The sequence below is a fragment of the Diadema antillarum genome, unplaced genomic scaffold, assembly GCF_040938485.1.
Source record: "Diadema antillarum isolate AM-2024a unplaced genomic scaffold, OU_Dant_1.0 scf00000152, whole genome shotgun sequence".
NCBI classification, from domain to species: domain Eukaryota; kingdom Metazoa; phylum Echinodermata; class Echinoidea; order Diadematoida; family Diadematidae; genus Diadema; species Diadema antillarum.
In genome coordinates, this window is record NW_027271041.1 from 712221 (window position 1) to 726018 (window position 13798).

At 37.4% G+C, this 13798-nt stretch overlaps 1 protein-coding gene across 1 annotated transcript in view; it reads left to right on the forward strand.

The window, feature by feature from the left end:
- LOC139721920 (uncharacterized) overlaps positions 1-13798 on the forward strand; it is a 52648-nt gene that overhangs the window by 7611 nt on the left and 31239 nt on the right. The window contains exons 4-7 of the mRNA XM_071633246.1: positions 2277-2334; positions 5616-5690; positions 12736-12793; positions 13457-13563. Of these exons, the coding sequence (XP_071489347.1) occupies positions 2277-2334; positions 5616-5690; positions 12736-12793; positions 13457-13563 (298 nt within the window). The remainder of the gene's footprint in view (positions 1-2276; positions 2335-5615; positions 5691-12735; positions 12794-13456; positions 13564-13798) is intronic.

Genomic DNA, 13798 nt, shown 5'->3' on the forward strand with positions numbered 1-13798 from the left:
TTGATCAGAAATTGTCAAAACATCAAGTGAAATGACAGTGTAAGCTGTATGTGGTGCCAGGTAATGATCATATTGTTTAAAGTTGTGTCACTATTGTTTAAACATGATGCCTCTCAAATGGCATGTTTTGAGACCAGACGTGGTCGTGAAAAGAGCTTCATAGATTTTAACAAAATTTAAAGATTGTCAAAAGCCAATTCCAAACTTCCTTGGATTTATTTATTTTTTCCCCACAGACAGAGATTCAGCTTTCTCACCCTACATCAATTCTGTTAATAATGATAAAAACATGTTTGGTATCAGATTTTAGGCAAAGTGAATGCTACTGATATTTAAGGATGTGTGTATTTGCATATGATCATTTATTTCATTCCATGATATTGATGGAAAACGTGATAATTCATTGTCCTTTCATTGTTGAAATCTTAAGTAGTATACTAGAGATTTGCCAATCTGTGAGACATTCTGCTGTTCTTGATGTTGTCATGTCAGATACATGTAATCACTGATCTTGCTGCAGACCTTGAACACTGTAACTGTCTCATTGTACAAGTCACCATGCACTGTCACTGTGTGCACATGTGCATGCCTGTGGCAAAAACAACACAAAAACATTTCATAATGTAAACACTTTAAATCATGGCTTTTCTCATCCAACTGAGTCTCATCTTTATCAATGTTCTTCGATCCTCAGTAAAAGCATTGGAGAAAAAATTATGATGATGTAGAAACTTTTCCAGTCATTTTTGTCTTTCTTCACTCTATTCATGTAAGCTCAATGTAGTGGCCCGATGCACAAAAATTAATGTTGCATGCCATGCACATAGTATTGTATTTCATGAGTTTATGTGCTGCAAAGATACAGGTATTGTACATTTATACTTTCAACATCAGCCAGAACATGACACAGTAATTTTGCTGTGAGGTCATAATAATTATGTATTAACCCGTTGAGGACAAGTCCCGAGTATACTCGGGCAGGTGTCTATGGGAAATGCGTGTTGTAGCAAAGTCAAACCGTCCTCAACGGGTTAAAACTCATCAAATTTAAAGCAATATAGATTGTACAGCTCCTACAAATGTGTTGTTTCTCCATTTTGCATGTTATACATAGTACATTGTAGTTTATACGTAAATAATCATACAGACAATTTTAATCTTTGCAATCACTTTCAAATCATAAGAATGTGATATTTGCATTTGTAAATGCATGTTCAGTGGTTTTTCACAGCTGAAGGATAACATTTAGCAGACAAATTAATGAATTGTATGTTTCTTTCCTTCGTTGTTTCTTCCCTTCTCTCCATGATCATTCTGCAGTCAAGGTAAGTCACTTTAAAGTATGTGGGGTTCAAATACACACAGTGTATCTCTGGCAAAGTGTTTTGTCCTGGGCCCTGTTTTATCAAAAGATAAAATCGATTCTAAATTTCCTTAACACACAGGCTGCCATAGACTTATCATAGAAATCAACTTTATAATCAATTTTAACTCTTCATAAAACAGGGCCCTGGTGTTCTAGTGTACTTATTCAGTCAGTAGCTCCAATGTAGGTGTACTTTTCATTCATCTTTTGAAAATACTGTAGGTACGTATTTATTCCAGTAATATATTTGTCTTGTCACCTGCTTTTATTGTCTTAAAGTTCTACTTAGAAAATGGAAGTTCCATGAATATACTGTAATTGCTTTCTTTGTAAGGAATACCTTTGATAGATAGTTATACCTACATATCACTTTTATCGTTTATCTGTTCTGATTTTTTCTCGACAACACAGGGCAAAGCAAATATACAGACATTGTGGGGGGGGGGGGGGGTGTGGGGGAACTTATCCATGTTGTAACTTTAGGTTCTTACTGGTACACATCAGTGAGTACCTTGACGTGTAGTTCTGTTGATTCCTTTGTCTCTGGTACCATTGTTTCCCCTTCACTTCAAGATATTAAATTAATCATTTATTTGTTGATACCTGGCTTAAATATTGAACTTTAACATCACCCTCTCAGGTTTAATATACAAATTGTACATCAATCTTTGTAGATCCAATGTACAGCAAGTTGTTTACATGTCCGATCGATTACCTACTTGTACACTGTACTCATGCTTATTGCTTTGATTGCTACACTGTACAGAGTCTTGTTCTCAACGTAAGGCAACTTTTTACAATCATTTTTGCATCAGCAATCTTTGCAGGTACAAAGTGAAAATGAATGCACGATATTATTTTCTGACAAGAAATATGTAACTTTCATGCTTGTTTTTTTACTTTTTGACAGGGATGACGGTGTTGAAGTTCTTCGGCAGGAAATAAATGAGTTGAGAACATCTTTAAAGGTTTGTAAACCCATTTCTTTCTTTTAATATCTCAGCTGTTATCTTGCCTGTCTGCATTAGAATTGTTTTTGATAATTTCTTGATTAGGTAAGCATGTGGCAGTTGGATGTCTTGTATGTCATGCAGTGTACAACACCTATGAAAGCAGAATGCAGGTAACATCTCTAAAATCTTTATATTAACTCGTTGAGGATGGGCTGAGTTTGCTACAATGCGCATTTCCCATAGACCCTTGCCCGAGTATACTTGGGACTCGTCCTCAACGGTTAAACCTGATCATCTTAAAGTTTATGATTGAAAAGTACTGATTGTAATTACCTCTTCTACGGAAAATTCATATGTGAAATAGTTATCACAGATATTAGATTGTTAACTTTCTTTGTCAATTACACCATGGAAATTGTTACAGTCTTTAATCGTTTCTTACTGTACCATTTTTAATTATCCATTGTATCCTATTATTATATATATTCACTTGGTAGAGTAATAACACTGATATAACATTACTGTAAGTCTTTTTTCAAGATTAACTGCAGGTTGGGGATTGATGAATTGGACATATTTAATGCTCCCTTTAAACATGCATTGTTACTTTGTTGAAGATAAGATGGAATATCATGCGTCATTAATATAACTGCTTCTGCACTGTTGTAGAAGCATCTTGGGTTAACAGTGTGTCAGGCCATAAAAATACCAGTCAGAATACAGAAACTATGTCATATAGTAAGCTGTGATGTAGGTTCTTGATTGAAAAAAAAAAAATGTGTCCATTTTTTTTGTTAAAGGAATAATGAAATGATTCTTGATCATTGTACAAAGGCAAAGTTTCATAGTCAGAAAAATAAACATGAATAATCACAGGCGTACAACCTATTAAAGAAACCATACATTGGAAATATGATTTGAAGGACACAACTGCAAGTATCTAGGTGTTCTAGCAGTTAATGTTGACAGTGCCACCTTGTAGCTGTTTTGTTGCCACATTTCCAATTGCATGTTATGCAGATTGAACAAGTAAACCATTTTGCATGCTATCATTACAATATAAGTAGTCAGTTTTTATTTGTTCATGATCATTCCAATAATGAAACGCAATATCAGATTAAGACCACAGTACTAGCAATATCGACCTTTTACATGTTCACATACTCAGTCGTAAAGTGCTAGGCTGTCAGTGACATTTGGCTAATTGAAAATAAATCAACAATGAGACAATTGCAAACAAAGACCGTTGTGACACAAACTTACATGATCCTTTTGTCATTAATAATTTCTTATTTGGCAAGCAATCGTACCAGCATATGTAATCATGCTGCTCACAGAACAGGGCCATAGGAAGTGCCATGGTAGAAAGGAATACAGAGCTAGCTCAGTAAGAGCAATACCCCACCAGCACATCCACGTAAGAGATCTATCTTGAGGGACTTTAAACTGAAAGATAAGCTTTTGATGATATCAAAATGAATTCGTAGGATATCAAATTCATTTGATAGAATTATCTAAAGTGAACATAGAATGTGAGTCTCCTCATTTTATGCATATTAGGGAGGTTTAGATATTTACGACGCGAACATTCAGAGGAAAAAAGCAAAAACTGTTCTGAGCATTGGCAAAATTGTTGAACAAAATCGATCTCGCGTCATCCGAGTTTTCACGGTCTGCTGGGTCAATCTAGCGTCCGCTCAAATTCACGACACAGAGAGCTACTTGATGCAATGATCATATGGGGGCGCCATTTAACATGTATAGGCTGCATCCTTGCATAATCTAAAGCTACTTTGCCACACAATGCATGAAAAGAGGAGAATGGCCATTGCAATCATCTAAATGTCCGTGTCTCAAATCTAAGACCCCGTTTACAGTGAGGTGCTGGGCCAAGCTGCGGCCAAGCCCAGCCTCAATTGCGAGGCCGAGCCCCGCAATTTTGTCCGTTTACACTGCAGGGCTCGGCCGCGCTTTTGATTCAAATCTTTCAATGTTTTGTCGTAGTGGCGCTCTGCTTGTAAACAAACGCAATTTGGTATTGTCTAGTTTTCAGACCCTTTGCCAATTGAATTCCGTGGCGACAAAGTCGCCGTTCGGGCAAAGGCCTTTGCAGAAGGAAAAAATCCTTTGCAGGACAAAACCACCTTCAAAACTATATTAGTTTTCGACGTTGAGGGGGTTAATATCCTGAATAGCGAAAGATACAGGCAGAGGGTTTGGAAGCCAGACTAAAATTGGCCGCGCATTTGGCCCAGTTTGCGTTTACACTGAGAAAAGGCCGGGCCGCGGCCGAGACCACCTCCAGAGCGAGGTCAAATGCGAGGCCAATTTTGGCCTCGCATTTGGCCTTTTGCGCGTTTACACTGAAATGAAGGTGGGCTCGGCCGTGGAGCCTCGCACTGTAAACGGGGTCTAAAGCTCCCTATTATTTATGAAGGGATTTTTTTTCCATCTGATAACAGAAGAGCAAGATGATTTTAAAATGATCAGAGGGGCAAATATTTAGCTTGTAGTAAAGAAGTGGATGTAGTGGATCTGCTTTTATTGACATTTTTTTCATGTATAATAAAAAAAAAGCACACAATTTAATAAAGGATTTCCAGTAACTAGACACATGGTCTTTTTATTGGTGTGTGATATATATTGCTGTCTTTTTAGCAATTATTTTGTAATATACATGTACAGGCTGTATTTCATTGTTGTTATTATTATTATTATTATTATTATTATTATTATTATTCTCATTATCATTATTACTACTGCTACTAGTTACTCCTACTTCTACTTCTACTACTACTACTACCATCATTATCATTTATCTTTACTCATTATTGTTATTTAGTTGTTTGTGGAGGGGGGATCCCTGTAGGTGCCAAGCCAGCACTCAGTAACAAACACAGTACTAACTATGAAATACCTTCACTCGAGGGTTGTGCGTACATTGGTGTGTATCGCCTGGGGAGATGTGACAGATTCTACCTCTCAATCCGAAATCTGTATAAAACACAAAGAGTGTCTGTGGAAATGTGGTGTGTTGAGCCTGTATTGTGAGCAATTTTGCAGCCTTTGCAACAAACAGTAATTTCAAAATAACTGTTACAACTACGTGTAGAACCATGGCAGCAACAAATCAGCCTTCAGTCTTTCAGTTCAATGCTATGAAAACAGTGAATATTCTATGCTGCAAATATTGAAAAACTTCATTATGAAATGGATGAAAGGGCTGACATCACAAGGAATAAACATTGCCGCAGTTTCCAGCTCATGTTGCATTTCCTGTCCTTTCTGTGCTAAAGGAGGAGCAGTGGTACTCTACAGAATTGAAGAAGGAAGTGGATAGGTTAAAGACAGGTGGAGAGCCGGCACTAATTGTGAGCATCTTTCCATTCACTAATTTTGCTCGCTTCACCCTTCATCCATAATACATCACCATTTGTCCATGTTACACCACATTAACCACTTGTTGAGAACATTTCATAGAGAATGACCACTTGTGTCTTTTTACTTTGTTAATACTTGGTAACATTATATAGCCCATGCACACATGTATTGGTGGATGTTTCCCTCACGACACTTTTCCTGCGCTTTATTGCTCAATGGACAAGTAATTTTTATGGGATGTTATAAAAAGTATTCAGTTTCAAAGCATATTTTGCAAATCATGGTGTCATATCATTGCTTCAACTGTAATGAATTCATGTCTTTGCACATTTTGTCATCATTGCCACAATGCGATGCTAAAAATGCAATGTCTTTTCTCTGATTTGTATTATTCATTTTTTTTTAAATCCTTTCTGTGCCAGGACTTTGGACAGCATTTACAATGCTATTATAGGGTTTTCTGTGCCATTCAGTACTCATAGCAGACAAAGGGTTAATGGTTGATGGCTACTTACTGAATCACTGTATTTTTCTTATATATCGATAATAAACTATGTAAATAATTCAGATTTTAAATGATCTGTGCAGTATGTGAAGCTCTTATCTTTTTTTTAGAGCTTTAGTACAAATATAAAGTCTGGGAAAAGCATGCTGTATTGTGTTATGGTGTGTTAATTTCTGCTACTGCTGATGTCAACAAAAAGAATGTCATTTTACTTTTGGTTACTAATAGGATGATTTACTGTCTTGACAAATTAATTGAGATGCTGAGATGCTGTAAACTGGGTTTGATACTTACAGTGCAGTGCATAAATGGAGCATCTCTGGTCTGTCAATTTACATGGTCGATTTTTTAATAGCACTAAGCTCAATGTGAAAATTTCAACATTTGTGTGTGAGCAAAAATGATCAGTTATTTGTCTGTCTTAAATGCTTAGAGCTGTGTGCATAATGACTGTGTGAGTGTTGTATGAGTCATACATACAAATATACTGTATCCGGGTTTCATTTCATGAAAATGTTATGATAGCAATTCTTTGCTAAATAAAATGGTAACTTCTGATAGCAGCCAAACAGGAAGTCGGATTCTTGTCATTATCATGACACAGTTTGTCATTGCAGCAAGAGTTGCTCTCATTATAGCTACTTTCTATGAAATGGGACCCTGGATGCGTTGTGTTTGTGTTGAAGAGTACTTTTTTCTAACCAATGTCATGTCCTGTCTTTCATGCTTTCACTTCCACATTTTCCAGTAGATCAGTCTGTGATATACTAAACACAGAATATAAGTCAAGAACATACATTGGAAGAGAAGAGCGTTGGTATACTTCTACATAATTAGAAATCTTGATGCACAAACAACAAAATGTATAGATATTGAGTGTTTCTGTCAACTTAACCCTACTAAAAGCTTTGCACTGAACTGTCTAGTAATCACTGGAAAAAAAGCCCAAAAAACACCAGCTTGTACAGTATGTGCTAAGCCCAGACTAAGCTGCATATATCATATCATAGTTTCTGTCACGTTCCAGTGATTGTGTGTTTGCCTTATAATCCTGTCCATTTTCTTCTTGTTTCTTCGTCTTATTGATGCTGTTGTTGTTGTTCGTGTGGGTGTTGTTATTGTGTTACAAGCCAGCTCACAGTTTGTAATGGTTTGTAGTGGCCTCTGAACCACAGACTTTTCAAAAAACATGGATTAATCTTTCAAGTAGAAGATCAGTTTTAAACAGGTAACAAAAAGTCGTAATTTACATACAAGTGCTGTATGAATGGCTTTTGTAAATTTGGTTATAAAAGAATGCACATTGGCTTGTGCATTCCAATATGCACCTAGTTCATTCATGAATAGTTCGAACATAGATAGTAGTCTGGGTGCCAAAGCCACTTTTTGGGCCTAACCTTGTTTTACCGTCCACCCAATGTTTTTTGATGGTTTTGCCCTATTTCGAGGGTGCTGAATCCGAATCTGGATGATGCAACTCTTGCATCCTTGAGGGTTTTGAGATATTCAAGATGGCCGCCAAAATGGCTGCCCAAACCGGAAATTCCCATGTATTTCTTTCTAAATGGTGAGAAATTGAGAACAATTGATGGTTTTACCCTATTTCGAGGGTGCTGAATCCAAATCTGGAGGATGCAAGTCTTGCATCCTTGAGGCTTTTGAGATATTCAAGATGGCCGCCAAAATGGCCGCCCAAACCGGAAATTCCTATATATTCCCTTTTGAATGGTGAGAAATTGAAAACAATTGATGGTTTTACCCTATATCGATGGTGCTGAATACGAATCTGGATGATGCAACTCTTGCATCCTTGAGGGTTTTGAGATATTCAAGATGGCCGCCAAAGTGGCCGCCGAAATGACCGCCAATTAAAACCAGAAATTCCGATGTATTTCCTTCTAAATGGTGAGAAATTGAAAAAAAAAAGATGATGGTTTTACCCTGTTTAGAGGGCGCTGAATCCGAATCAGGATGATGCAACTCCTGCATCCTTGAGGATTTTGAAATATTCAATATGGCCACCAAAATGGTCGCCAAAACCGGAAATTCTCACGTATTTCATTCTCAATGGTGAGAAATTGAAAACAATTGATGGTTTTACTCTATTTTGACGGTGCTGAATCCAAATCTGGATGATGTAACTCTTGCATCGTTGAGGATTTTGAGATATTCAAGATGGCCGCCAAAATGGCTGCCCAAACCGGACATTTCTATGTATTCCCTTCTAAATGGTGAGAAATTGAAAACAATTGATGGTTTTACCCTATTTCGAGGGTGCTGAATCCGAATCTGGATGATGCAAGTCTTGCATCCTTGAGGACTTTGAGATATTCAAGATGGCCGCCAAAATGGCCGCCCAAACTGGAAATTCCTATGTATTTCCTTTTAAATGGTGAGAAATTGAAAACAGTTGATGGTTTTATCCTATTTCGATGGTGTTGAATCCGAATCTGGATGATGCAACTCTTGCATCCTTGAGGGTTTTGAGATATTCAAGATGGCCGCCAATGTGGTCGCCGAAATGACCGCCAATTAAAAACAGAAATTCCGATGTATTTCCTTTTAAATGGTAAGAAATTGAAAACAATTGATGGCTTTACCCTGTTTGGAGGGTGCTGAATCCGAATCTGGATGATGCAACTCCTGCATCCTTGAGAATTTTGAGATATTCAAGATGGCCGCCAAAATGGCCGCCAAAACCGGAAATTCTCGTGTTTTTCATTCTCAATGGTTCAAAATTGAGAACAATTGATGGTTCTATCCTATTTCGATTTCAAAATGGCCGCCAAAACCGGAAATTTCCACGTATTCCAATTTTAATGTTTCGCAGTTGAGAACAATTTTATTGATGATTCTACCCTATTTCGATCACTGTGCTGAATGCGAATCTGGACGATACCACCTTTGCATCATTGAGAGTTTGGAGATATTCAAGATAGCCGCCAAAATGCTAGCCAGAATGGTGAGAAATTGATAACAACTGATGGTTTTACCCTTTTTCAGGTTTTCGTCAATGGCAAAATCTAAGCCAAACCATACCCTGCTGATAAACGAACGCATATTGTACATCCCAGTTTGAACTTGCTGTTCTGTGAAACCAGCTTTACCGGATATCTTGGAGTTTGTAAGATACAGCTGTGCCAGGAATGAATCCTGCAAGACTTCAGAAGCGGTTGAATGTTTGAAAGATTACACTGTTTCATCTACATATCATGGATATGTTTTGAACACCAACAATCAGTGGACAAGACATACCCATCTCGATCATATAGTGATAGTGATGTAGAGAAGTTTACTGAGATTCCCAACATTACCTGTTTTAATCCATGAACAGTTTTAATCGTTTCATCAATGAACACTCACATTGGTTAATTGGTTTATATTGTTGGTCTTGATGACATTGTTGAAGACAAGAGTTGGACATTTTTATAGTTCTGCTTCAAATTTTTCTTCAATATGATGTAATATCATATATAATGAATAGGGCGACAAAATGTCACATGTTCAGGAGAGAAAAACAAAATACATGCCATGGTAGCTTCATTTTGGGGGTAAGACAGCTAAGGTTTGGACAGGACATCATTAACTGATTATCTGACTGTTTATTCCAAAAAGTTATTTTCGCTAAAATTTCAGGTACAGGGTCTTGTCGCCCAAGCGACGATATCATATATACACACGAGGGGATGGAAAAATCACAGGTAACGCGCAGTAAAAACAAACAAACAAACGACAACATGTGAGGTAATAGTTGATAGTCCAGTACTTACGAATATCATAATCACGCAGAGTGCTTTTGAAATTACCCTTACATTGATATCTACTATAGTGGTCATGGATGCAACCATTTCTAGTGACGTAATCAGAATATGCCACAAGTTTCATAAGAGTACGCGGCGAGACTCAGAAGAATACAAGAAAATTTCAACACCAAATACCAGCAGGCCATAATTTGATATTACTCTTATAGCCAAAAAGGATTAACTTCACATCAGTCTGCAGAGCTCTTATTGGCTACCACAGGCATTACTTTATAACAATTGTGCATAAAAAAATTCAGTCTTATCTTTGTGTTTGTATAGGATTCAGTATGATGTCAATATCATTTTTCTTTCCATTACGTGTTAAAGTTCCGTTTGAGACATATCGGAATATCTCAGTATATTACAATACCATTGTGACAGTCATTTTGGATGCCATTAATTGTTGGCTGATGTGACAAATTTGCTCAACCGAGTTGAATTCAAGAATACGGATTATTGCTTTTAATCCCTCGCTTCGCGTTAAAGCACAATATTTCACAATTTATAAGAAAATATCAAGGAATTTTCGTTCATACAGGACATTTGAAAATATCTCAAAACCTTCAGCATCCTCGAAATGAGGTGAGACCATCAATTCATTGTCAAATTTTCACCATTTAGAACAATTTATAAGAAAATATCAAGGAATTTTCGTTCATACAGGACATTTGTAAATATCTCAAAACCTTCAGCATCCTCGAAATGAGGTGAGACCATCAATTCATTGTCAAATTTTCACCATTTAGAACAAAAAATATCAACATTGGAATTTCAATTTCTGCCAATTATTTTGGCGGTCATCTTGGACATCTGAAGACCCTAAGGAATGCAAATATGGCAACAACAAAATGTCGAGGGTGCTGAATAGGGTCTCAAAAATTTCAATATTGACAGTTATTTTGGCGGTTATCTTGGAATTCTCAAAACCCCCAAAACACAGAGTTGCATCAACCAGGTTCGGATTCAGCACCCTCAAAATAGGGTAAAACCACCAATTGTTTTCAATTTTACACCACTTAGAACAAATTAGGGGGTCTACATTGGACTTTCCGTTTTTGACGGCCATTTGGGGCCATTTTGGCGGCCATCTTTATCATCTCAAAACCATCAAGGATGCAAGAGCTGTTTCTTGCAGCTTCAAATTCAGCAAACTCAAAATAGGGTAAAACCATCAATATTTATTTGTTTTCAATTTTACACCATTTAGAAGGAATAAGGGGGTCTACATGTGAGTTTCCAATTTGGGCGGTCATTGTGGTTTCCATCTTTATTATCTCAAAACCCTTAAGGATACAAAAGTTTTATCAAGATTCTGATCCGGCACCCTCGAACTAGGGTAAGACCATCAACAATTTTTCAATTTCTCACCATTTAGAAGGAAATACAGGGGAATTTTCGGTTTTGGCGGCCATTTTGGCGGCCATCTTGAATATCTCAGAACCCTTAACGATGCAAGAGTTGCATCATCCTGATTCGGATTCACCACTGTCGAAACAGCTTCGAACTATCAACTGTTTTCAATTACTCACCATTAAGAAGGAAATACATAGGAATTTCCGGTTTGGGCGGCCATTTTGGCGGCCATCTTGAATATCACAAAACCCTCAAGGATGCAAGAGTCGCATCAGCCAGATTCGGATTCAGCACCCTCGAAATAGCTTAGAACCATCAATTGTTTTGAACTTCTCACCATTTAGAAGGAAATACATAGGAATTTCCGGGTTTTGGCGGCCATTTTGGCGGCCATCTTGAATATCTCAATATCGTCAAGGATGCAAGAGTCTCATCAGCCAGATTCGGATTCAGCACCCTCGAAATAGGGTAAAACCACCAATTGTTTTCAATTTCTCACCATTTAGAAGGAAATACATGGGAATTTCCGGTTTGGGCGGCCATTTTGGTGGTCATCTTGAATATCTCAAAACCCTCAAGGATGCAAAAGTTGCATCATGCAGATTCGGATTCAGCACCCCCGAAATAGGGTAAAACCATCAAAAAGCATTGGGTGGACGGTAAAACAAGGTTCAGCCTTTGGCACCCAGACTATAGCCCGTTCCATACTGAATTCTGAAATGCCCATAAACATAACACGCAGGCCACCAGGTTCCCATATGGAACGGGGATAGTTTTCATGAAGACTTATACTTATCCAGTTTTTAAAATACCTCAGTTACAGGTAAATTTAAAGCAAAGAATGCAATTGACTTTATATCAACATGCACAGATTGTGACGGTGACATGGCTTATTGTTTCAAAGAACAGCACCACCGTCGTGTGCTTTAGAACATTGTCATTTTTACGCTGTGTGTTGGTATGTTGACAGCAGTTATTTATATTAGCTGACACTGAGAAATTGGCACGATTACTGTAAAAATGGGAACCTTTGTACTGTTAATTCTAAAGCCAGGCAAGGCAAATGTCTGTGCATTTACATGTTCATAATTTTCCACGTGAAAGTACTTCTATATGATATAACTCGTTGCAATACCTCCCAAAATATTTCTTGGCCCTTGTGAGCTACACGTAATAGCAGAAACAAGGAAATTTGTGAATAATTTGCACTTCATGGAATGATATTTCATGAAATGATATTTTCAGCCAAGGTGAGTTGCCGTTAGTAAATACAGTTAAAGCCAATCACTGAACAGGTGGTGCTCCAGTAGATGAGCAATCAGTGTGGATCTAACAGAACTTGATCGTATTCCTCTCTTCCCGCCATGTTTTTAGGATGATTCTGATGTATTCAAGGAGCAGCTGAAAAAATCGGAGGAAAACAGGTCGCTCCGTAAGTTGCTTGAACAATCTTGCTTCACGTTATCCATTTTTTGTTCATTCAGTGTTTGAGTCTGAGGAATTGAGAAAGTTAAATTTTATCTATCACTTGTCCATGATTTCATTGACTGCTACAGCTGAGCTGAAACTACAGATGGATTTTTGTAAGACGACTTTGAGAGACATCCTGCAGAATTATTCAACTAGAATTTGAGATGTAAATGTAGGGATTTTAATTTGTTTTTAACTGAAAAAAAAAAAATTACAGACATTCATTTTATTTGAATCAGTGGAAATCTACCTGTATGTTTTCTTGTATTATTCTCACAAATATGACACTGGCTATCAGAAAATCGAATGAAACTTATGTGTACTCTCTGAATTATAATGAAGTATGTGAATACCCATCAAAGCTTTATATACGTTTATGTGGTAGATAACAATGTTAAGTGATCACTACGTGTATGTGCTATGAACAAAGAGAAAGGAAGAAAAATTACTGAGTAAGTATATGATGTCATGGTAGTTGCATGCATGTTAGTCAAACCTGGTATATTTCCTCCTCCGTGGCTGATTCACCAACAGTCAGCACTTTGCCAAAGTGAGTTGCCATGGTAACGTACCTCCAAACTTCTACTCATTCTCTCTTCCTTTACATCCTCCACCTCCGTGACAGTTTCTTCCGAGATCGTTCTCTTGAGGCAGGACCTCGCGGAGGCCAAAGCAAACGCAAATGCCTACAAGACTGTCAAGGATGCCATGGAACAAAAAGCAGCGACTCTTGTAAGTCAGAAGCAATTCGTCTTGGGTAAAGATAAATACATGGTTAATCTCCTAGGCACTGCATGTAGCTTCCCGGTATTCACGGCAGTTCAGTGTGTAATCTGACGTTTAGATTTCATCATGTTTGCAGTGGCTGGTGCTACTCTAATTTGCCGTAAGGCTGCACGATTTATGGACACATGTATAATTTATAGAAATATTAAGATGAAAAGGAGATACACCATAGACAGGAAAA